Raw genomic sequence first — 24,492 nt, forward strand, 5'->3', positions numbered from 1 at the left:
GCTGTCATGCCTTCACAGCTGCATAACATTGGTGGAGGCACCTGCTTCACTGAGCCCGGTTTGGTTGGTAAAATTAATAACACCTCTTCAGTGAAAGATAGAAAAACACCTAACACCTCAACTAAAATTGACTGACCGATATTTGATGTTTAAGACTAGAACTGCTATCAATATCGGTCAGTGTTAAAAAGTCTGATAACAATACATACAGTACAGACTGATTCTGGATCCTATAGATTAGACAGCTCCACCACAGTCCTGGTAGAGTGAGGTGAGGTTTGGGGCGTGATAGCATTTTAGAGAATCTGAATCCTGAATTGAGTCCCTCAACAATTCAAATCTATGTAGTTTGTATGCCAACAGTGAACAAACTCTGTTGAAAGTTCAATTACAGGGCACCTTTGTGACTCACAGGTTAGGATCTGACCATAAACCACCACGTCTCCTGTTTGAATCCAGTGAGGGACCTTTGATGTGGCCCTCACACTAGTGGTGTCAAGTGCTTGCTTGCAATGAGAGCTCAGCTGATACGGGATTTTTGAGACCGATACCAAGACTGATTCTAAAGGGGAAAGATTTACAGGTTACTGACTCTGTGGCTGATTCAATGAACGGAAACTTTTCTAGGTGGATTTTGCATCAATATGACAAAGGTACTCAGAATATTTACGTTAAATAGTATTTACATCGGCGGCACAGTGGTGCAGTCCACTCACAGCAAGAAGTTTCTGTGTGAAGTTTGCACGTTTTCCCCGTGTCTGCGCGGGTTCTTACTGGGTTCTCTGGCTTCCCCCCACAGTCTGAAGACATGGCACTTAATATATGAACTTGTGACTCTAAATTGACCATAGGTGTGGATTGTTGTTAGTCTCTATGTGCCTTGTGTTATACTGCCGACTTGTCCAGGGTGTACCCTGCCTCTTGTTCTAAGTCAGCTGGGCTGGGCTGCCCTGACCCTGATGAAGATAAGCAGTTACAGATAATGGATGGATGGATGGATGGATGTTTCAACCAATTCTTGTTGACATTTCTGAGAGCTGCTTCTTCTCTCTCGCACCACAAGCATTTCTTTATGCATTAATATTCCATATTGGTTCATATCACATAACATGAAGATACCAATATGTCTGCTATAGGATAGTATATCGGTTGGGCTCTACTTGCAGAGCTTGCAGCAGTAATGAGGCTTGTGTAACACCAGTCAGTAACTGGTCAAGCACCTGGATGGTGCGTGAGCCAACAGAAAGTACAACGTCAGGAGGGACTTTTTAGAGGACCAGAAACCAGAACTAAAACTTGGTTTCTGTGGTGGACAAACAGATATATATATATGTATATAAAAAAAAGAGTTCTCTGAAAGGTTAATGGAAAAGTTTCTGCATTGAAAAGAGCAGACACTGAAAGAGGCAACATGAGTTTGTATAAGTTTCTCTCTCTCTGTCTAATCCATCAACATGAAAACAGTCTGTAAGTCTGCAGTGAAAACATCTTTCTTTGCACAGTTCTGATTATGTTTTTTTTTTCTCAATGAATTTCGGTGGAGTTGTTTACTTGCCCGAGGAAATTTCATCATTCTGGGTTTTTGTGGGTTTCAGTTTTAGTGTCATGTGTTGGTCAAAATGTTGTTTTAGGGGCCTTTTTCGATTGTGCAGAGACTCGCTGGTGATGGACACAGTGAATCTTTTCTTTGGCTGCATTCAGAGACATTGTTTATTGGCACAAAATGTCACAGGCTGGTGAATTTAAAGCGAAACTTTCCTCTTTAAAAAACCCACATTGGTTTGCGTGTGTGTGTGTGAGGACTCCCCTGTTACCACCAGCTATTCTCTTTGTGTTTTTTATCCTCTCTGCCAACCTCCTTTCTTTGTTGCAGCTTCCCTTTGCACCTACATGTCAAGTTGTTTCAGTAAAACAATACAACAGAGCATATTCTCACACAGATGCGCTTTGTTCAAACCTGGCCTTTCATTGCTGTCGGATAGGTTTTTGCTTTCTGTGTTTGAGGATGAAGGAAAAGAGTAACTTTTCAGTAATTATGTTAAAATGATCTTCATTCGTGTGTCTCTCCATCTTGATTGTTTTTCCAGTAAGTTTAATCAGTGTCATGACTACGCTAACCATTGATTCAGGTTAATCCGGTTAATCGTGCTATCACTTTAGAGTGAAGTGCAGGAAGATTTACTTGAGTAGAACTTCATACTTCATAAATAATGGCTATTTTTAGGTTGGCAACTATTTTAATAACTGGCTAATTGTTTAAAGCAAGAGCAGCAAGCATTTGCTGATTCCACCTTCTTGATTTTGTGTCATCTCTCACACCCCAGACAGATAGATAGATAGATAGATAGATAGATAGATAGATAGATAGATTGATTAAATTAAATGTGCAAAGAATGTAAACATGCAGAGAAATTAAAGGTACAGAGTGGAAGATTTGGGCCCTTTATTTTCAGAATAAGGCAAACATGAAATATAATAGTCATAACTATGTTTTCCTGCATGTTTAATCATTGAGCCCGAGGCTTTTATATCTACAGTGGGAGGTCACCATCTTGAAACGCCATGTTTCAACAGTAGCCCAGAACAGACAAACTAAATATTTTCAAGTGTTGTTTCTCCTTTATACTAGGAATGCAAGGGTCATGTGAGGAGATTGAAATGCAACTAACGCCTACACACTGGACCTTTAAACGTGGGTTAACAAATTAAACTTGTAATAAACTATATAAGAAGTAAAAAGATATTTGTTTTAATGGAAAAGAAATAGAACTACAAATAGAGAGAAAACAAACTCTCTAAGACCGTCCCTCGAGCTTGTGTTTGGTTTGTCCGTTCTGGGCTACTGTAGAAACATGGCAGACTCCGTAGAAGAGGACCCGCTCCCCCTGTCTCATTATTTAAGGTAACATAAACATAACGATTCTGATTTTCTGGTGCTTATACATATACGCTGACATATACAGACTAGTATGTTCCAATAAATTCCCCTGAATCTCACACACTGGACCTTTAAATGTGAGGATTTGCCGCTTGTTGTTGTCTTAAATGAGAGTGAATTGACTCTTGGTTTTGAGCCGCTCAGCTGTGAGTATACTCTGTGAACAAGCGCTTGTCAAACGCTTCACAAACCTCCTCCACCCTCCCCAACCGTTGACCGGGAAGATGGAGGAGTGTAGGGGCCACCTGTCCGGGGAACGAGAATGATTGACTGATGGAGAGGCGAACAGAAAAGAGAGAGGGTGGAGGAGGAGATAGTATCTCTACACCCAACACCACCCGCTCCACTGTTTTCTCTCCTCTATTTGTTTTCCCTCTCTCCTCTTTTTTTTTTTTTGGAAGCCAGAGGAATGTTACACATCCGCAGTGTGGTGGAGGAGTGTGTGTGTGTGTGTGTGTGTGTGTGTGTGTGTGTGTTTATGTGAGCTAGTGTTTGTGCTAGTGTGTCTCTCTTTTGTGTGTGTTTGCTTTGTACAGAGAGTGGGTGGGGGGGCTTGGCGTGTGTTTGTGTTAAGGTGTGTGTGTGTGTGTGTGCGTTGTGTGTGTGTGTGTGTTTGAAATGGTGGGCAGCCAGTGTCTTCATTTTTTTCACACAACCCTCCACCACATGCATATTTCATGGAACTGGTCATTTATGTCGCCAGCAGGAGAGTTTCTTGGCCGAAGCAATATGCAGTGTGTGTCTGTGACTGTGTGTGTGTCTGTGTCTGTGTGCGTGTGTGTGCTGTCCAAGTTTATGGATTCAAAACTGAATATTATTGAATCATTACAGTTAATGCCTGTTAAAAAAACATCTATAAATGTTAAACATTCAGAGACAGACAGCTGCTGCCTACGTGCTGCACCTGTGATGGAGCTTCCTCGTCCTGCTGTAAGACCCAACTGTGTTTGACTGATGTGTTTTTGTAACTGCGCTGTGGTTTCAGACCTTTTTTTTTTTGTTTCCTCCATGAATGTGCCTTTGCCTCATGTCTGTAGCGACAGAGGACAAGGACAGGTCGACGTCCTGACTGGTAATTGTGTCTGGATGTTGTATATACTACATCAGGCGTAGTTTTCTGTGTATGTGTGCGTGCATGGCTATGCATATGTGGCAGTGGTACACAAGATGCTGTGTGTTTATTCTGTAAACAACAAACTGCTCTCAGTGTGGAGCTTGGTTGGTGCCCAGGTTGTCTGAAATGGTCCTCTCCATGCAGGGACTTAACCACACTACCTGAGCCTTCTTTTTGAGTAGAGTTGAAACATTCAGTCTATTAATTGATTGACAGAAAATGAATCTCCAATTATACTGATGTAAATATATAAATACTGGCTAAAAACAAAACCCATTTCAAATTTAAATATTTTGTGGCTTTCTTCTTCTTCTGTTTGATTCATTCATGAGATAAGAACGTCATCGATGTGGATGAGAAACGAGAACCAGTTCCAAATTGTGCAGAATCGCGCGCCACTGAGCTTATCCATTCTTTTGATTGACGGCAACATGTTTTTCTGACAGTTAAATATTGCAAAATGCGTTAAAAACTCATGCGCCTACGTGCTAGAAAGTTGTAATAGGAGGAGTCATGATGGTGGAGAGAAAGAAACGGTCCAAAGCGTGGCTTCATTTCACAAAGAAAGGTGACAACTGTGCTAATAAATGTCTGTAAAATGATCATTTCAAGTAAGGGTGGAGACATCATACCATGAGCTTAAATTCCAGGAACCGAGCCCCACGTCCGTTACTGAGTGTAAATATCCTGTTGTAATATTAGCACCTCTCAGGCAGACTAAGCAGATTGTTTCTTTGACTAACCCTGACCTAAATATATACCAAATGCTCTCTCATTTCATCTATTTCACGTGATGACTGACGGATTGTTGCAACAGCTAGCTCTCAGGCTACAGCCAGGTCAGCGTGTGCATCAGGTAACCTTTTATTCAGAGATAGTAAAACAGTTGCAGGTAATTGCTCAGGAATCAATAAAGGATATGACCAAAAAAACAGAATCTATAATGACATTGGTATTAGTAAAATCTTATCAGTTTTCCTCCCGAATAATAAATAGTTGCAGCCCTGCTTGTGAGGCTTTGGTGGAGGGGTCATTCATGTGTTTCCACTGAATTTCACCAAAGGGGAACTGTTTACATAAAAAGGATTACAATGGGACCAAACTCATTATTTTGAGTAGTTAAGTAAGTGGTCGTGGAACAGACAACAATGAAAGAATGCAGACATGTCTTACTGGTTTTCATTACTGTCTGTCCTTGTTGTGATGTGGCGTCACATCTGTTTGACCCCTTCATGATTGCCAACAGCCTGACACTACCTGGAAGTTTCCTCCCCGAGCAGTGCCAAAATCCAGTTACGGGAACTCATCCCAAAAGTGGAGAACAAAAACACAAAAGCAGAATCAGTGGCGATAGCTCCGTGTTACATCACCTTTTGTTAAGATTACGTCATGGAAAATGGCCAAAAGACTAACCAAGACTGTCACATTATTTCTGAGGGTTTTTTTTACCACTCTTTGATCACCTGCCTGAAATCTGCTTTTGTTATTTTCTGAAGACAGATGACGTGGCAGTAATAGTTTCCCGTTCTATAAAGAAAAACATTATAATTCCTTCTTATCTGATCATGTTGCTAATTTATCTCTCCTATCTGCTAGTGCCCAACATTTTACCAGAAAAAGTCTGAGTGGCTTTAGATACTTCAACCGTCGCGTCGTCGGGAAGTCTGGGCTTCCCTGCTGAAGCTGCTGCGCCCGCGACCCGGCAACGGATAAGCGGGAGAAGACGAAGACATTTGTTGCAGTTGCAAGCGCTGAAAGCTAGACATGCAAACCTGGACCAGGTCTTACACTAAACTGCAACACTTTGAGGGTTTCAGTTCCCTTCAAAAGTACCAGTAACGTAAACAGTAAGTCAGTTTTAATGTAACCAGAGTGAGAAGTTGTAATCACACCTGAACCACCCAGTTTAGGTGCTACGAGATGTTATGACTATTTGTAACATTTGTAATATACTCATATCAAAGCAGGACAGTGCTGTCCTCTTAGTATATCGTCCAGTAACATAGTTATGTAGCTGTATACAGACAGGCTAAAGAGTGAGGTGATCAACTGTGTTTACTCCAAAGGATGAACTATTATAAACAGTTGAGTCTGTACGGGATCAGTGTTAAATTTAAGGATAGTTTTCATTAAATCTGTTCCGACACCGAAGAAGTGGCATTAGTACGTTTTAGTATTTTTGTTTTTCAAAGCCTAAAATGTCGCTGCTATGGTTAGGTCACAAAACATGGCCCACAGCAGTCATGTATGTCATTTTAAATGTCAATTGAATGCAAAAACCTCGCTGTTGCTATCCGAGAGGAATGTGCCTCATTATGAGAAACAAAAAATAAGAAAACTTGAAGGCTTTAATCCGTCGTATGAACACTACAGCACACATAATCTGTGCATAACAATAATAATGGTGTGTATATAATTAATTAGGAAAGATACAATGGGCGCTAACAACCCTGCGTGCTTTGTCATTTAAACGCCCTGTGCGCATCTGTGTTTTTATACGCCTGCTCTGTCATTAAAGGAGATGAAGGGAGGAGGTGTGTGTGCAAGAAAGACAGCTGATTTCAACATATGCATATACGGTATAAGTTCTTGCTTATACTTTGTGTAATGCAATTAAGATTAGGCTTTCTTTAACACACCTTTTATAGCTGTATACTGTCCACATGGCTAATTGACGCTATAAGGGATAACTGACATTTAATTTAGACTATTTCTCACCCACCTCAACTGTAAGATAAAGAGCTTGTGTGTTACTCTCTGTTCTGTTTTCATTTTGCACAGCTCAGCTCAGTTATCTCACCGGTTTTAATTCAAGGAAGTTAAACTTCCGTTGGCTTTACCATGAACGATGATTAAATTCTAGTGAAATTTGAGCCCGACATCGAGCCAGCAATGAAATACTTAAGTGCCAGGAGGAAACCTCCCACTACAGCGTGTGTGTGTGTGTGTGTGTGTGCGTGCGTGTGTGGTTTACTTAAGAACATCTGAGAGGAAAACCGCCAGATGTGCCGAGCATGGCATCCCTATGTGGGGAGAGACACACGAGCATCGAGCCAGACAAAGACACACTATTAATGCAAATCATCCACTGATGCGTTTAAAATATAATCCATGCATTTATTTATTTTCAGGTTGACAGAGGCAGACTACTTCCCCCTGCTTGACCTTGGGAAATCCCCAAGTGTTCGATGGTGAACTGAGAGTAACTTTACATTTACACAAAGTAGTCAAAAGGCGTACAGCATTGTGGGTGTGTGGCGTTGAGATATCTTACATACATATATCTCTGTAGTCGCCATACTCCACACAAAGGAAGTTGTTAATTTCCTATTGCACAGTTCATTCCTGTAAATACGGGATGAGAATAGCATTGCTTTCTTTTTAATTGTGGTTGAATTTTATTGTATATAATACGACAATGACACCCGAGCGGAAAGGACAGATCAGCATTGCTCCACTTGTAGTGAGTAGTAAACAACTCTGCATTTACTCTGTACTTTGCATTGCGCCAGATGAAAGTTGGGAAAGGTTCAGTGCTGATTGAAGCTTTTTAAATCTCTGTAGCTCAGCGGGATGCGCTCGACTGCTACCCCAGGTCCCCTTCAGGTTCCAGCTTTTGAATCTTAAAAGTCCAGTTTGAATAACAGATTGAAGAGCCTGAAGGCTTTTAGACGCCAAAACAGTCTGAACTCCACGTGGGGCAGCTGCTGCCCTCTCGTTAAAGTCTGTGTAAAGTAAGAATAAATATGTGTTCTGAGTTTGTTAGACCAAAGAAGAAAGTGTTAATAACCACCCAGCCAAGTCTGAATGAGCAGTATTCTTAGCTCCAGGACTGTGGGGGTGTGTCCGCTGGATGTGATGAAGCCACGCCCACTCGTGGGAGCAGTCAAGCAGCCGTTTTAAAGCGACTGAAACGTGTCAGATGACTAACTTTGAAGCAACTCTGAATGAGATGAATTAATCTTTGCCTCTGTAAGTGCAGGGGTATGCTCAGGGTGGCCTCAGCGTGTCATCGAGCCCAAAAAATCCTGGAGTTAAAACAGTTTTAACCTCTACCTCCACATTTCAGCAATACAAGTCTTCTCACAAGTTTTCAGCAACTATTTTCCAACATATTTAATCTATTTTGAAAGAAATCTTGGAATTGCCTTTACACGGACTTTCACTTTTAAAGTTCATCACAGTCACCTTTTGGTACTTCGGTATCTGTATTGGTATTGAATTTTAAAAGTTGATTTCTCGTCCTTTCCCCAATCACAGCAAATGGTGATGAGCCTGCGGGTGTCGGAGCTGCAGGTTCTGCTGGGCTACGCTGGGCGCAACAAGCACGGACGCAAGCACGAGCTGCTGACCAAGGCGCTACATCTGCTGAAGGCCGGCTGCAGCCCCGCTGTGCACATGAAGATCAAAGAGCTGTATCGACGGCGCTTCCCTGCCAAAATGGTATCCCACACAGAGCTGGCCATGCCCGGACCACATCACCCGGCCACAGCTGGAATGGTCGGAGGAGGGGGTGCCGCACTGCCTGCTGGCCTGACACAGCTGGCGTATGAGGGTCATGCCGGTCACGGTGGCGCCCCATCGCCCGCTGCCTTATTGCCCCTCTCATTGCTCGGCCCTGGGAAACACGAGTTGACCGGGCTGACGCACCACCTGTCCAACTCGGCCACGCTGCACCCGGTCCACCCAGATGTCAAGCTCCAGAGGCTGCCCTTCTATGACATGCTGGACGAGCTCATCAAGCCAACCAGTCTAGGTGAGGGCAGGTGTGAGTGTGTTGTGTGTGAGAGTTTACTACAGCTTACAACAATGGATAGATAATCTGTTCTCACTATAAGCCTTCACACTGTGGGGCATAATGAATGAGTATCTGTCAGATTATGTGGCAGCAAGAAATTCCTGTTTAGTAATAACTGATGGAGTAAAACCTCGTTGTCAGTTTTCTACAGTATAGCACCACCTTTTATTGAAGGTTTGGTGTTAAAAACAGCAAGTGTGTCACAAGGCTGCTTAATAAACCAAATTCTATATCTAGAAGTCATGGGTCATAGGTCCTTAAAACCCTGGATGGATCATTGAAAGTACTTAAAGTCATTTACATATTTTGTGTCCTTTTGATGCTTATTTTACTTAATATTAGTAGATAAGCTACGTTTGCTGTCTAGAAGGCGTGCGGCCACATAGTCTGCAATCTGTCCTTGAATTTGAGGGACCTGGGAAAGTCCTTGAATTTGAGGGACCTGGGGAAAGTCCTTGAATTTGATCAAAGTTGTTTGCTAAGTAGGTTTTCCACATGTAAGGAATTTGTCTGTGTTTTTGGTGCATATCAAACATTATGTAAAAAGTCATAAATATATATAGAATATGTTTTAAAAGGAAAGTAATTGTATAGTTTGTGCAGCAATATACATGGTATTTACCAGGTAATGTGCAAATGTTCACAGAGGTGTTCAGAATATTTTAAACGTGCAAAATATTAATCAAAACAAGATAGTCCAGCAGAAAAATAATGTACGTTAATGTGACAACTAGAGTCTGTACATCCTACATTAACGTAACGTGTAGGTCTGGGTGGGTGGACGGTAAGATTTTGGTCCTGATGGATCACAGCCTCCTGACAGAGGGGAGTGTCTCAAAGAGTTTGTGTCAGTAGTCTGAAGGGGCAATCTTTCCTACATGCCTCAGAGTCCTGGAGGTCTACAGGTCCTGAAAGACATTTCTGATGTTTAAGAAGGTGTGGGAATAGACTATAGTTACTAGGTGATGGAGCATCCTGTTTTAGAGTTAAGACAGATACAGTAACAGCAGCTGATCAGGGAACTTCACTGCGCGTCATCCCTCTCTGTCTCGTTATATGTTTTCTGTCTACATCCTCACTGTAAAACCATCCAGCGAATAAGAAAATGCCCAAACAAATAATCTGCAAGGCTGCGGATATTTATATCAGTATATTATTCCCGTAATAATCACGGCAGCAGTCACAGAAAACATTGACATTTCTGTTTCCCTCTGTTGTGGTGAGGCTCCCTGCCAGTGCTGGTGTTGTGCTGCCTGTTAATGTGTTGACAGGGCACAGAAATGTTACTACAAAAATATCAGTTTCAGATTTCCCATGATAGAGTTCAGTATATAGAGGCCACAGTTGGCTCCCAAGAGGTGTAAGTGAAAATATTAATTGGGTTGCTGATCCGTCCAAAGAAAAAAGAATTTGACATCTTACATTATCTTTTATAACTTGAGAGATCTCCTCTACTCCTTCAGGCTGCAACAGAGCCTGCACTTAGTCACAAACTTACCAATATTTAATACGATAATCTTCTTTTTTTGTGCATCTGATGGTTATTTTAAGAGTCACATACAGCCACCGGATATGTTTCACTATGAATTATAGGAATTATGGCTCTTATTCTTATTCTAATTTCTGTTGTTATGTATCGGCTGCTACGCTTGAGTTCGTTCGGGATGATTCTGAGCAACACTGCCACATGATGAATTGTAATATTTTCATTGTACCAATATATTTCTCGCCGTGAGACCAATTATACATCAGCGTCGAGCCACTGAATATAAATGCCTGCATATAGACCATCAACAACATATGTTGACAGTACTACATTTATCTACACAGCGTCACGTGACTAAGATGCGAGATTAAGTGAACAATGAGAGCCCAGGTATTTATGAGTACAGTAGATGAGCCGTCACTCTGCGGCACTGCAGAGAAAACAGTTCTGCACTGGCTCTGCATCACGTCCTAATGTCCTGACAGGCACATAGCTGTAGAGATTATGTTTGTGGGTCTCAGATCACATCTTTTAAATTGGATTTCGTCTCTCGTTTCGCTCAGCAAATGAAAAGTTTACACCTAAAAACATTTTTATATTAATGGTGTGTTTTGGGCCAGACAGGTAAATCAGATAATCATGTTGTCCAATAACAACAAGCACCTAAAAAAATCTTTGTTTTCCTGCCCTTAAATGTTTGGTATCAAGTAAATTATTTATTAAGGGTTAACTATCGAAATCTTTGATACTCCGTGTCAGAGACTGTGTGGGTGTGTGTTGATTCAATTTCATTGACACCATCATCAGGTTTCAATGGCAGGTATTGTGAAATCCTGATTGGTGCAAGGGTGACATCTCCTATGTCCCAGAAGTCTAAGGGCGCTTTCCCACCAGAGCTGTTTGGTCCACTTCAAACGGACCAGAGTTTGTTTCCTCGGATAGTCGGCTTTGTTTGGGCAGGTGTAAAAGCTCATCGGAACTCTGGCCCGCCTGAAAACATGGGTCTCAGTTCGCTTGCAGTAAGAAATGCAAACAGACTATTCAGCGAACCAAAGAGAGGCGTCCATGTAACCACAGCAGCGTGTCATAGTCTCACTCTTCGCCGTCTTTTTCGTACTGCTGCATTCGTCTCGTGTACAGAGCAACATGCTGGATACCTCGCTGCCTGTTGTTCATACTGGGCAGCTTCTTGTGTAAAACCAATTGGTGTCGCTCCATTGTTTGTTTTTGTTGTGAAGGGGATGGATTTCTATTTTCGGTCCTGGCCAATTGATGAGTTGGGTTTTCTTCTTCCTGGCCTGCTGCTCGTTTCAGGCCCCAAACAAGCAGTTGACATTGCCCTGTTTGGTCGTCTTTCAAAAGTGCAATGTGAAAGTGAGGCAAACCAAACGAAGGTGTGAAATCTTTCATCATTACCCACCCAATCAAACCCAGTCACACTGGTGTGACATAAGTTCTTGTCTAATTCCAGGTAGGCCCAGACGTTTAAGCACCATATCTTGTATCCAGTCTGCCCTTTAATTCACTACTTAAAAGACTTTTAATCTTGGTTTTGTTTTGGTCAGATCTGTCATTATATTAGTTGTGCATCCAACGCCCTGCCAGCATTTAGTATAATAACGCTCTTTGGGCTCTGGGATATATTGCAAATATATGGAAATGTCTAGATTTTCCTACATTAGCATTTTAATGGAGTAAGAGACCATCTCGTGATTAATTTGCCCGCAGATGCATGTACAAACACTGCGCCTGCAGCTCTGTCATCACACCATCATTCTCCTCTTCCCTCTCGCTTTCTCACTCTATCCATTTCCTGCACATGCTCCATCCCTCTCTGCCTCGTCTCCCCCTCTCTCCTTCTTCCATCCTCCCTCCGTCTACGTGGCCATCCTCGCTTAAAATTTGCATGCAAAGTGATGAAATCGCACAGGCATACACCTGTGCCTGCAAAACACACCCTTCCCTCATTTGAATCTGAATCGCACATTCACATCATTCTCGCACACACACTCAGACACACACAGACACACACATGCGTCTGCGCATACAGTACTTTAAAAACAGAAGCGTACTTTCCCAATAAATAATGCATGTTGATCGTATTGTTCTCAGAGAAGCAGCCAGAATGAAAGGATGACTGAGAGGAGGAGAGAAAGAAACCCAGAGGAAGATGCTGCACATTGTTTCACATAGACGGAAATTTAAATTTGCTTAGAAAATGAAGCTGCAGCTTGGAGGTGATGACCCTCTTTATCCTGACAAAATTGGAGGGCAGTAACGAAACCACTTGATTAATTGAGATTCCCGACTCATTGGCAAACTGGGAGATTTCTTTCTCTCGTTTCAAGACAGCCGTAGTCTCCTCACTCCCTGATCACACTCTTTCCCATACTTTCCTCTTTTCTCTGCTTGTTTACTTCTCTCTGATCTTCTGACTACCGCTCAATCTCTCTCCCCCCCCATTGTTGTTGCCTCCCCTGCCTTGCCTCTCATTTCTCTCTCCCTCACTCTCTCATTTTTCTCTGACTCCCTTCCCCCACTTGCTCGCTTGCTCTCCAGTTTTGCAAGATTTTTTTTTTTTTTTTTGGGCGAGGTATGGGGGGGGTGGCGGCTGTAGAAAGCTGATCTGTCGCCCATGTCTGCTTAACCAGGATTGTAACAGGGTTTTTACGAGTGTGCATGTGCATGGCAGACTTCAGACAGTGCAGTGAAAAGGAAAGATTATCACTTGCTTGGTGCGTCCTTGCATCTAAGACTGGAATAAATAAGTCTGTTCCCACAGCTGAACTGCAGATTATTTTGAAAATTGAGACACAAAATGAAATTTGTTTTGATCTGATCTAATTAGCATGAAAGAAATTAGAAAAAGGAAATGTTGAAGCATACTGGCAGATTTTCTATAGATCAGAAGGGTGTAGACTGAAGTTGCAGCTTCTTGCACCTGCCACAAAAAACTATCATCAGACTTAATTTTACACTATCCCTGCCACAGTTATTTTTAAAGTGCGCAGCACATTTTCAGTTTCTCGCTGCATTTGTTGCGTAAATTCACTGAAACACATGACGTGTGTACATTAGTTCTGACCTTTTGTTTCTTCATGCATATTCCTCTCATGTTGATTTTAATTTGAATAGCTTTTCATTTATTTTTCACTCTGTACTATTTTAAGACTTAACCAAGTCCCTACATTTTAGTGCTTTAATTTAATAAGCTGTAGGTTTGTTGGTTCTTGATAAGTAGTTTTGTCTGGCTCTCTTTTCAAGTATAAAAAGATGCGACAAACTCTGCTCCACAGCAGCATATATCACCATCATACAGCCTGGGTTCACAAATATGGTAAAAAGGGGTTGAAAAGAAATGTGGTTTCAGTCCAGCTGCATTCACGTTCAGGTTTGCAGTAACCAAAAAAATTGCAAAGCATGTAAACGTTTTCAGATTTCCTGTCTTAACCTGATTTCTCGCAATAACCTGGTTTCTTGTGTGCACGTTAACATAGTTATTACCTCTCTCATACCATCCTCCCTCCCTCTCTCCCTCATTATCTCCTCCCTCCCTCTCTCCCTTCCCGCAGAGCCTCTCTGCTGAGTCTTATCAGTTTGTGGGCTAAAGGTTAGTCAGCCTGCAGTTTAGCCCTGCCAGTCCAAACTGGTCAGCAGTCTACGCTACTCCCATATTACCATGGCGACCTCACCGGTTGAACTCCAGCCTCATCTCCATCATTATTCGTCCTCCACAGAGAACTATGCCTCTGTACTCATTATGAATATCATTGTGCCGCACATGCATTATACATGATTTAATCACCATATCTTCAGGAAAAGGATGCAAGCTCATTTCGCATTTGATGAACATTTTGTGCATAATGGCTTGCTACACGGGAAGATAGCTATGATATTCATACAATGGAGAAAATATCATGTGGTAAAAAAAAAAATTGTGCTTCCTTTCAAAGATGGGTCAGTCTATGATTTTATTTTTGTATATTGAATCATGGAAGCCTATTTGAAAACTAGCTTTGGGTTCCATTGTTGCAATTTTTTACCGCCTATTTAGGCCAGTGGGTCATGCTCCTATTCGCCTTCAGTATATTTTTAAAGGCCAAGGGAAGAAAAAAAAAATCTAAATTCAGCTCTACAATGCAGTTTGCTTTGGTGCCAGGACATGAATCATGTCAGCATGGTGCCATCTGCCTGTCAGTTACACTGTGAACATGATAACTTATTAAATAATGGTACCTGTCAGCTTGTCTCTCTGCAGTTGATGACACAGTCTTAAACTGAAATCTTATCAGTTTACTGCCATGTGTGTCAAAGAAAAGCATCAAATACTCGTAATTTTATATAATAATTGGATTTTTCACCTGAAATATGACTGAAGTGATTAATTATTTCTAAAGACTGTATTTCTGTCCATCCCCTCAAGCCCCTCAAGTTTCCTGAAAGATTCTCTAATTCGACTTCTTAAATAGAAAGTTCAAATTAGCCACCTACTTGTTATGCAAATATAAAATACTAAATGTGTCCTGTAAAATATTTCTAATTATCATAGTCATTAGCTAAATGAATGGTGTTATTTGCATAACAAGTGATGTTGCATATATCATGTTGTATATAGTTGGACATTGTGCAGCTCAAGTGCCTCTTGAGCAGCCACAAAATGATCGAATGAATTGATTATGATCAAACGAGACGCTAACCAGAGGTCCCGACTCTCTGTGGTCATTAAAGAGCAGGGGGTTCCCTGGTGTCCTGGCAAAATTCCCAACTTGGCTCTCTCCATCTGGCCGCCTAATCATCCCCCAAGTATAATTGGCTCAGTGTTTCCCTCCCTCTCCACCTAAAGCTGGTGTACATGTGCGTGTTCTGGTGCTAAATGGCTGCCATGGTTTAGGTGAGTTCACTTAACTGAAGCACTTTGAGTATCAAAGATAAAAAGTTATATAAATGTAATCCATTGTTTTTATTATTGGATATTATTAAATGACAGTATAAAGAATGTGTATGTGTGACATCACCCACAGGTTTCTGAAGAGCTCAGACTATGTTGTTCTAGCTAGCTAATCTAAAAATCAGCAAAGACTTGGATCATTGGTGGATGACACCTGGACACTCAAATAAGCCACCTGTAATGTAATCGTTCTGAAGCCAGCCTCAAGTGGCTTGACTTGACAATATTAGATTTTAGTGTTTTTAACCACTCCAAAAACTGAAACTCATCATTACTGCACCCACTATATTTACAAGTGGCCCCTCATCATTTTTATGTATAGCGAGTGACACAAATGCAGTTTATCCTAGTGAACGTGACATTTACATAAAATATAGCAACGTAAAGTTACATAATCAAATTTTTAGAAGTTAGACAAGATATAGATCATCTTTAGCGCACACACATTCATAGGAATGTTACCACAATGTTGCAAATTTATTATAATCCCATTTGCAAGACCAAAGTCCACAAAATGTGGAGGCTGAAAATTAATTCACAGCTGTTATATGTTCTGTTTAATCCCACCAACAACAACCAGAGTTAACAAAACACCTATTTCATAATGAACAAGCAGCTTATGGCACAGTGTAAGTGTATGTTGACTTTGACTATTTCTAGTGTAGCACGTCCTCTTCCTCCCTCCTAAATAATTTTGCAGCGTGGCACTCAGCAGAAGAGTAAACTGTGTAGGCGAGTACCGTAACGTCTCAGACTGAGCCAGAACTTTTTATGTTCCTCAGTCTTCTCAGGCTATTTTCTAATATTTCTTAATGTCAGACGTCGACTGCCTGTCACTGTCTTGATAAAGGTTGCTGGTCTGGATGAATATCAGGAACCGAGATTGGAAATAAATCCAAAACTATCATTCTTTCCCAGACGAACTATGACATGCTGTATTTTAAAAATGCGGTGTATTATAATGTCAATAAATCAAACCAAGAAGGGAAAAAGGATGTAGAGAGACAGGCCTTCATTTCTAATGAAATAAATTGATCATATTTTACTAAGAAGCCTTTCTGTTTCCTGTTTCCATTTCCATGTTTCACATTGAAATGCTCCTTCACTTCCCATAAAAGGTTTTATTAATCTTAAGCAAAGGAAAAAGCTATCAGTCTTCAATCAATGGATCGCTGAGTGAAAACAGTTTTTGAGATCCAGCCGTGATGTGATATTTGACTGTAAAGTCAATAAATAGATCTAATCAACGGTGCCATTCCTTCCACATTCAAGAGTAACTAGGCAACAGTACACATCAGGGCATTCACTGACAGATAAACACGTTTGATTAATTGATGTCATTGCGGCTAACAGAGCAGCAAACTGACACCAGCAGGGTGTCAGAAATTACACATCAGGGTGGTTTTTCGATGCACGTCACCAAGAAGTCCTGGGTTCAAGTCCTCATGACAGCGGCTGGAGTGTCCTTGAGCATGGACACTTAATCAGTCCAAATCAGTTGTTCTGGTTATCTTATTTTGCCCTTGGATTGGCGAGCAAACACACGCCTCCCGAAGGAATCAGTAAAGATAGGATATCACACACATCCTCAGCTATATGCAACAGGTCACGATGGAAATGTCCCCAACATCTCCAGCACAGAAACTTATAAAGCACCTCTTCACCTCTCAGCGTCAAACCCCTCGCACTCCCTTGCACGAATCCGAGCGAAATTCTTTATCTCACTGTAAACAAGTCGGCCTTCTCACAACAAATGAACATCAACAAAGGAGCGCTGGCTGCTCTGAACTATAAACACACTACACAAAATGGCTTCCCTCTTTCAGAGCCTGTAAAACCAGCGTTGTTTTCTTTCTGACTCGGTGCACCATCATCCCTACAAGTACCCCACACATAAGCAGGTCTTTCCAATGGTGTTCTTAGTCTGTTTTCATGATATGCTGTCTTGGGTATGGCGTATATATGAAGCCAAGCTCTAAAGACATACGTTGATGGGGATAGAAGGCCGGCTGCCAGACTGAGAAAATGTAATGCCAGCCCTAGCAGTCCTGTAAGCACACTGGAATGCCTTAATGAGGCCTGTCAATACATAACCGTGCAAAACACTCTTATGCCGACAATAAAGGATAGTCGGCGCTGTTAGGAGAGAGTGGGGTAACTCTTCTGGAAAGCTTTCAGTTGTCAGCGTGTGAGTGTGGGTGTAACATCCAGATTTGACCTTTTGTTGTGCATCCTTCTAGCATTGTAGTTTTGAATTTGAGTGACACTGAAAGGACTGTTGTTCTGCCATGTTGCTGTATGTTGTGTTTGTGCATGCATGTGTGGCTGTCTCTGTGTGTGTGTGTGTGCCTGCAGAGTACTAAATGGAGAAAAAGTAGCAAAACCACTAACAAGTTAATAAACTCCAGCTGGGCTTTGTTGTGCTGAAGACAAGGCAATAGAGCTGAGCACATTCTCTGTAGCTTAGCTCACACATCTCTTCAATCCAGAGAAAGGAGACCCAGGACCAAGAGTTTTTACTGACTGCATGGTCAAAATCAGAAAGAATATTCTGTTTTTTCCATATTAGTAGGAATTTCTAGCCACAAGCGAGCTTGTTTTACACTATGAAATGCTATAATACAATCCGTACAGCTGCATTTCAGCTTAGCCGCTGGACAAAATGTAGAAATATTTCACTGTAATGTAACAAGTGCTTTGAGACCAGATGTGACTAAACTGGAACATAAATCTAGTTCAAACTTAAATGTGCAGGGTGCATAGTTTTATCTCGGGGTCTTTACTCACTTTGTTAGACCTCAAAGTGTAAATCACAAGCATTTAATCTGTCCTCCCAATGTCATCGCTGTCGGTTATCTTCATTTATCACACGAGTATCATCAGTTGCATACGTTCCAAGGTTGTCTTTTGTGCTCAGTGAAATCGGTTATGTTATCCCGCTTCAAAAGAGTAGCTTGCAGTGATCAGGACTTTTCTTATTTTTAAGTCTGTGAAATGTGCCTCAGTTTGTCTGGTGCGTTTCATAAATGTCCTCTCAGTTGCCAGTTAAGCTTTAACTACTGCAGTCTAGGGCGCATTCAGACAGGATCCAGCGCTGCGGCGAAAACACAGGTTTTTCCATTCATTTGAGTGGGGATAGTGCGTTTTGGCTGCAGTGGTGCGGGCCACAGGGGTGTTTGCTAAAAAAAACGCAGCGACCTGTAGAGAAGAAGTTGAGCCAAATCTAATTTTGGGGAAAACGCAGCCTCACGTCATGCTGCGCTGCCAGTCAGGCAAACCTTCCCAGTCAGCTTGAAATGTCTCTGAAACTGAGATTATCCAGGTGGATTGATGTCCTGACTTTGTTTATTTCATGTACCCAGCTTCTAAATCTCAACCTGGCTTAAAACTTTCGCAGCAAAATAGAGACACAAAGAAGTTTTATTTGATTCGTGTCCAATGGTTTGACGTAGAGGGAGCAAGCATTGGTCGAGAGACATGGACAGTGAATGAGAGTAAGGTGAGCGATGAGTGAGGGAGCGCAGGCATTGATAAGGACGTTAAATCGGTGAAATAAAAAGTTATTTCCTGATTGTTTCACAGCGGTTACACTCAAACACACAAATAGACCAGCAGCCCCACGCCCCAAGACTATAAATCATCATCACCTTCATGAAGGTTAAAATGTGCACTCTTTGTCAAAACAGCATTAGAGGGGCGTTTATTCAACTGTATCCTCATTTTAGACACTTTTTGTGGTTCTATGAAATTGTATTGTGTTATATTGACAGGTGTTTCTATTATTTTGTCCACCCCATTCATGTCAATTGATAGAAACACTGCTAGAAACAGCTCTCAGTATACTTTTATATACCATGCATAATAAAATGCCCACTGGCTGTATGTTTTGGGTCCTCCTCGGTTTGTTTCCCCTTCTCTGCAAAGAGCAACTCATTGGAGGTCATTTTCCCATCTGTCACTCTTCCCACCACCATCTGTCTTTCCAATGCATACATTTTACATTATAAAACAATGTCAAATGCTGCATAGAGTTCTCAAACCATGTACCATGAAGAGCTGAGAGTCTGTAGCTTTTCATACCGCACAGTCATTGCACCAGTGCTCTTTCAAGGTGTGCACTATTAGGTCCACAATTACACATTTCACATAATAGCTGTCAGTCAACGCGTGATTTCAAAGCGGTTGGGATGATTTCAGAGCTTGACGTGAAAGCGCACGGTCCATCACAAACTGCAGAGAAGCGTTATTATCAAGTCTATTATTGTCAAGACAACTTGAAAATAAGGTTGTTTTTTTCCAAAAAAGCTTTGTTATATTCTCTTTATTCTTCTCTCTGTCCTCTTCCTGTGGTGACGGCGCCTGAAATCCAGAGAGCGAGGTCTTATCAGCTGCCACGTTTAGTCAGAACGCTTCATGATGCATGGCTGCAGATTCGCACTGATAGAAGCTCCTATTTGTTGATCGTAATTACACTCAAGTCTGAAAATTAATGTCCCGTTGATTTATTACTGTTCATATCCTAATAAGCACCACTAAACAGAAATACGATGACACGCAGTGGCAGAAATGTGCTTAATAACAGTAATTACAATTCTGCTCATAGCATCATTAATTTTGTGTCTTCTTTTAGTGAAGTTAAATAAAGACTTCATTTATTGGGATTATGTTCTCTGTGTGATGTAGTCGTCTTCATTCTTTGTCATGACTTAATTCCTCAACTGGTGAGATTCTGCCTCGGCTACTAAGTCTAACTTAGCATCCTGTATGTCATGTCTTGTCAGATTTGTGTTACCTGATTTGCTATTTCATGAATATATAAAAAAAAGGAGCTTCTATCAGGTCAAAGTTGTTTTACACCATAAAAAACAGCATTAATATCCTCATGAATACTGTGTAACCCCTTATTTGAAAAATAAATATCTGTATTTACCTCGCTTTTCTTTATCTCGCAACTCTGCAACACTTATCACTCAGACTTGGCAGAAAATATGAAATAAATTGTTCAAGTACAAAGCTAAACGAGGAGTATCAGGCGAAGATATTTTTTAGCTGAAAACTGCATTTATTCCCCTAAACTTTGGCTACTAGATACGAGTTAGTTAGCAGATGGCAAATAATAATGTAACTGATTCAACTAATCAGAATTATTCTGATATACATGAAACAAATTATGATATTTTTGTGTGTTCATGTGTCAGTATTTCTTTAATTCAGTAACTTCTCGAAAACTTCTCAGGAAGATTATGCTTTTGTACACAATTTCTCAGTTGTGTTTTTTTCCTGTATGACAGGATTTTTATTTTGACTAAGGCTGGTTATGGTTTTAAATTTGTCCCTCCTCATACTGTTCTGATACTTTTTTAAGATTCCTTACATTAAATGTAAACATATTATATTTTAAACATTTAACAGAAGCCAAACTCATTAGATGTGTTTTCGTAAATATAATTGTTCGCTTTTTTTTTTTTTTTGCGAGTTAGATGATGGTATTGATACCACTCATGTCTCTGTGCTGAATTTAAAGCTGGAGCCAGCAGCTGCTTAACTTAGCTTAGCATAAAGTATATGAATTAGGAAACTACTACAATAAAAAAACAGGCACAGTAAAATCGAAACCTGATGTTTTTACACTTGTGTGAATTAAACAAACAACTAACATCTAGTTTTAGGGAAGCTGGTAGGCAAATTTAGTTAACTTTGGGTAAAGGTTCTCTCTGTTTCCAGTATTTATGCTAAGATAAGCTAACCAGCTGCAACTCCAGCTTCATATTTAACTAACAAATAGGTGGTAGAAGGTGTTGATTTTCTTATCTAACTCCACGAAAGAAAGAAAGAAAGAAAGAAAGAAAGAAAGAAAGAAAGAAAGAAAGAAAGAAAGGCTCTTCACAAAATGCCAAACTCTTCTTTTGTCTAACATCTAACAGCCTTTCAAGAACTTTACTTAAACGACACAGTCTAAAAAAATAATAAAGATTAATGTTTTGTGTATGAATCTGAGTATTTGATGCCAGGTTTGAGTATTTAACAGTTTTCTTTGCTCTGTTCTTCTCTGTTAGCGCCAGAAAAAGTATTACAGTCTGGTAGTCGCCTTAGTTTTAGTATCACAATGTGTCAAATACAAATCCATCCTAACGTTGATGTCAGACAATGTGTATGTCTTACTGTAAGTCATGCGAGTTAAAGAAACCACTATAGGAGCTTGTGTGTGCGTAGGGGTGAAAGTAAGTTTATGTGTGTGTGAGGGAGAGAGAGAGAGAGAGAGGGGTGGGGGGGAGACATCAATCAAAGCTCATTTCAACCCTTGTCATATCTCTCCCAACCACACACACACTGAAACACCAGAAACAAATCCACTGTGAGAGAGAGAGAGAGGGAGAGAGGGGGAGAGAGGGAGAGGGAGAGGTGGTGGGGAGGGAGGGAGTGAGAGAGGACAGAGTGATAGAGAGTGAGAGAGCACTTTCTATTTATAGCCTGTGTGCCCGGAGAGGAAGAAGACTGTTGTTCGAAAGCACACTTGGTGCGTATGATTTGTTCTGCAGTGCAACACAGGCTGCCGCTCCAAAGATGCAAGAACGGAAACATTCAATAAATATACGCCTTACAAATTTATGTACCACGTGGGTGGTAAGATGGGTCATTACTGGGAAAATGAATGTGCTGTTTGGAAAGCTGATGAGAGGAGGAACATGATTGGTCCAGTAATCATCCACAGGACTTTTAGACTTCGTCCCCCTCAACGCCTTACGTGGGAAGAAATTACCTCTATGTGCTTTATTCTGTGCTAAGTGTGTGTGTGTGTGTGTGTGTGTGTGTGTGTGTGTTTGAAGCTGTCACTCGCTGACAGTTCAACATCAATTTTTAAGTAATTAAAGCAACCGTCATGATTCATGATGGGTAATCCTGTAACTCATCTTCCCCCCTCACTTACACAGCCTTCAGGCCACAAGATTCCCCCGCTGAGATTCACCAATTATGCTTTACAAAATATGGCATCCACGCACAAAGATAATATTCCGGTATTTTAACAATCAGTGGTCTCTGATGCTGCTCACACACCGGTGCACAGAGCACTCTTGTGGTGAACGATTTAGTTGGTTGTACTTTTAAAAATGCACAGACCGGATTTAGTCCTTTTTATTGGACTGTTTGTTTGTTGCACACAGCGTTGTCAATAAAATTTAAGTATATAAATAGTTGCATGTTTGGCAATAAAGTGACGTGGAGTTCATTAATACTGTACGTTATATGTGAAGCTGCGTTTACATCTGGACTGTCTGTAAATTCTCAGCAGAAACTGTCAACACGCTTTTATCAAATTCATTTGTAGCACCACAACGTTTGAACATTGTAATCTTTATTTTTTTTTATATTTAAAACAACAATAAAAGACTTAATTAGACTTACCTAATTAATCTTCGGGTGATTTTGTCCCTCCTACATAATTTATTCTGCTAAAATTAGTCGGTACGTTATTTACCTTGCTATGATTTTCTTTTCTTGTTTCTGTTATTCATCGAGAAATAGTTCCAGGATATAACTCCTAAAACTAATTTGTTTGTGTACATGACTGAGCTATAGGAGTGCCAGTATGTATATTTTGTTACCTTTGCATAGAGCTAGGCTAAGCTAATCACCTCCCGCCTCTGAACGCAGACTAGAGAGTGGTTTTCAATTCAAGAAAGTAAATAAGCACATTTTCCCAAACTTTTCCTGAGTATAAACATAAAACACAGTGAGGTTAGAGCTCCCTGTTTTAATGCCAACCTCTTTCAAATGTATACACACAAACTTTTCTTGCTGTTGCAAATCCGCTGTCTCTTTAATGAAGGCTGGGTTAGTAGCACCAGTTATTTCCAGCAGCTCTCGGTGGGCTTATAAATAGAGCACACACACACACCTTCTTCTTCTTCTTCTTCTTCTTCTTCTTCTTCTTCTTCTTCTTCTCATTCACAACTGTGTGAGGCAATCTGGTTTTGACGTCCAGGTGTTCCTAAAGGTCTACAATGTTTACCCCATAATGTTGTTTTGCAGGAAACACCCACTGATGTGTTGCTGTACACACACTTCTTTGCCCCTTTTCTTTGTTTTACCTTCTTCTGCAGATTAAAACTGGTTTTCTGTGCAGCACCGGGTGCTGTAATGCTCGGTCTTATTAGCAGAGGTTTGGTCTCCCTTGTCTCACTGTCTCTGGGTCACAGATTTTATTTTATAATTGGCCAGCGAGTTAAAGTGTTGGAGAGTGTATGTAATTTTCTCTTTCCTCTATGTTCCTCTCTCTCTGCAGCGTCAGACAACAGCCAGCGGTTTCAGGAGACATGTTTCGCCTTTGCATTAACGCCACAGCAAGTCCAGCAGATCAGCAGCTCGATGTGAGAGGAACATCTTTCTGTCATGCTGAATAACCTATGGTTAATTCATAAATGTACATGTTTTCTGACAGATGTGTGCTGATTGAAACTTGTTTCTGTGCTCAAAGGGACATCTCGGGGACCAAATGTGACTTCTCAGTTCAAGTTCAGTTGCGGTTTTGCCTGTCGGAGACGAGCTGTCCTCAGGAAGACCATTTTCCACCTAATCTCTGTGTGAAAGTCAACGGGAAGCCATGTAACCTGCCGGTGAGGAACAACCAGCAAGACATGGCATCTTTGTTCTGCCGCTCACAGCTGAAGAGTGACAGGCTTTTTATTTGATGACAATTTAACTTCACAATATTCACAACAAAAAAGGCTTATTTTGTCTATTCGCGTCTGTCATCTAGGGGTATCTTCCTCCAACCAAAAACGGCGTAGAGCCCAAGCGGCCCAGCCGCCCCATCAACATTACCTCACTGGTCAGATTGTCCACCACAGTCCCCAATACCATTGTGGTGTCGTGGACCGCCGAGATCGGAAGGGTAAGGAGTGTGAGGAGTGTCACAGTTTCTCAAACATTTCAGATTTCCTGTGTGTGATCCTTCTAAACTGAAGATTTTGATGTATTTTGCTATAGGAAGATTAATTAATGCCACATCATTGTGTTTATCATCTTATACATGTCTGTCTGCACAAACTCATCTTTATGTAATGCGTCAGGAATGTTAGTATGAACTATCTTTAAGAAGTTGTTGGAGAGTGGACAGAATGTATTCAACTCTGTTGAGTTATTATGTTGGCAAGCATGATACAGACAGAAAATGTTCCAGTCTAGTTTGAAATGAATGTAGGCTTCA

General features: G+C 41.0%; 1 protein-coding gene across 2 annotated transcripts in view; it reads left to right on the top strand.

The window, feature by feature from the left end:
• The window catches only part of LOC104927746 (E3 SUMO-protein ligase PIAS1), a 55,289-nt gene that overhangs the window by 16,347 nt on the left and 14,450 nt on the right, over positions 1 to 24,492 (top strand). Inside the window, exons 1-5 of one of the 2 annotated variants that reach the window (XM_027281437.1) lie at positions 5,650 to 5,899; positions 8,313 to 8,808; positions 23,569 to 23,653; positions 23,761 to 23,899; positions 24,043 to 24,177. In XM_027281437.1, coding sequence (XP_027137238.1) covers positions 8,316 to 8,808; positions 23,569 to 23,653; positions 23,761 to 23,899; positions 24,043 to 24,177 — 852 coding nt within the window. In that variant the 5' untranslated portion in view covers positions 5,650 to 5,899; positions 8,313 to 8,315. Of the gene's footprint in view, positions 1 to 5,649; positions 5,900 to 8,312; positions 8,809 to 23,568; positions 23,654 to 23,760; positions 23,900 to 24,042; positions 24,178 to 24,492 lie in introns of those variants that run through there. The other variant, XM_027281436.1, reaches the window with a different exon arrangement.

This window comes from Larimichthys crocea, chromosome VIII (genome assembly GCF_000972845.2).
Source record: "Larimichthys crocea isolate SSNF chromosome VIII, L_crocea_2.0, whole genome shotgun sequence".
In the NCBI taxonomy this organism is placed as follows: domain Eukaryota; kingdom Metazoa; phylum Chordata; class Actinopteri; family Sciaenidae; genus Larimichthys; species Larimichthys crocea.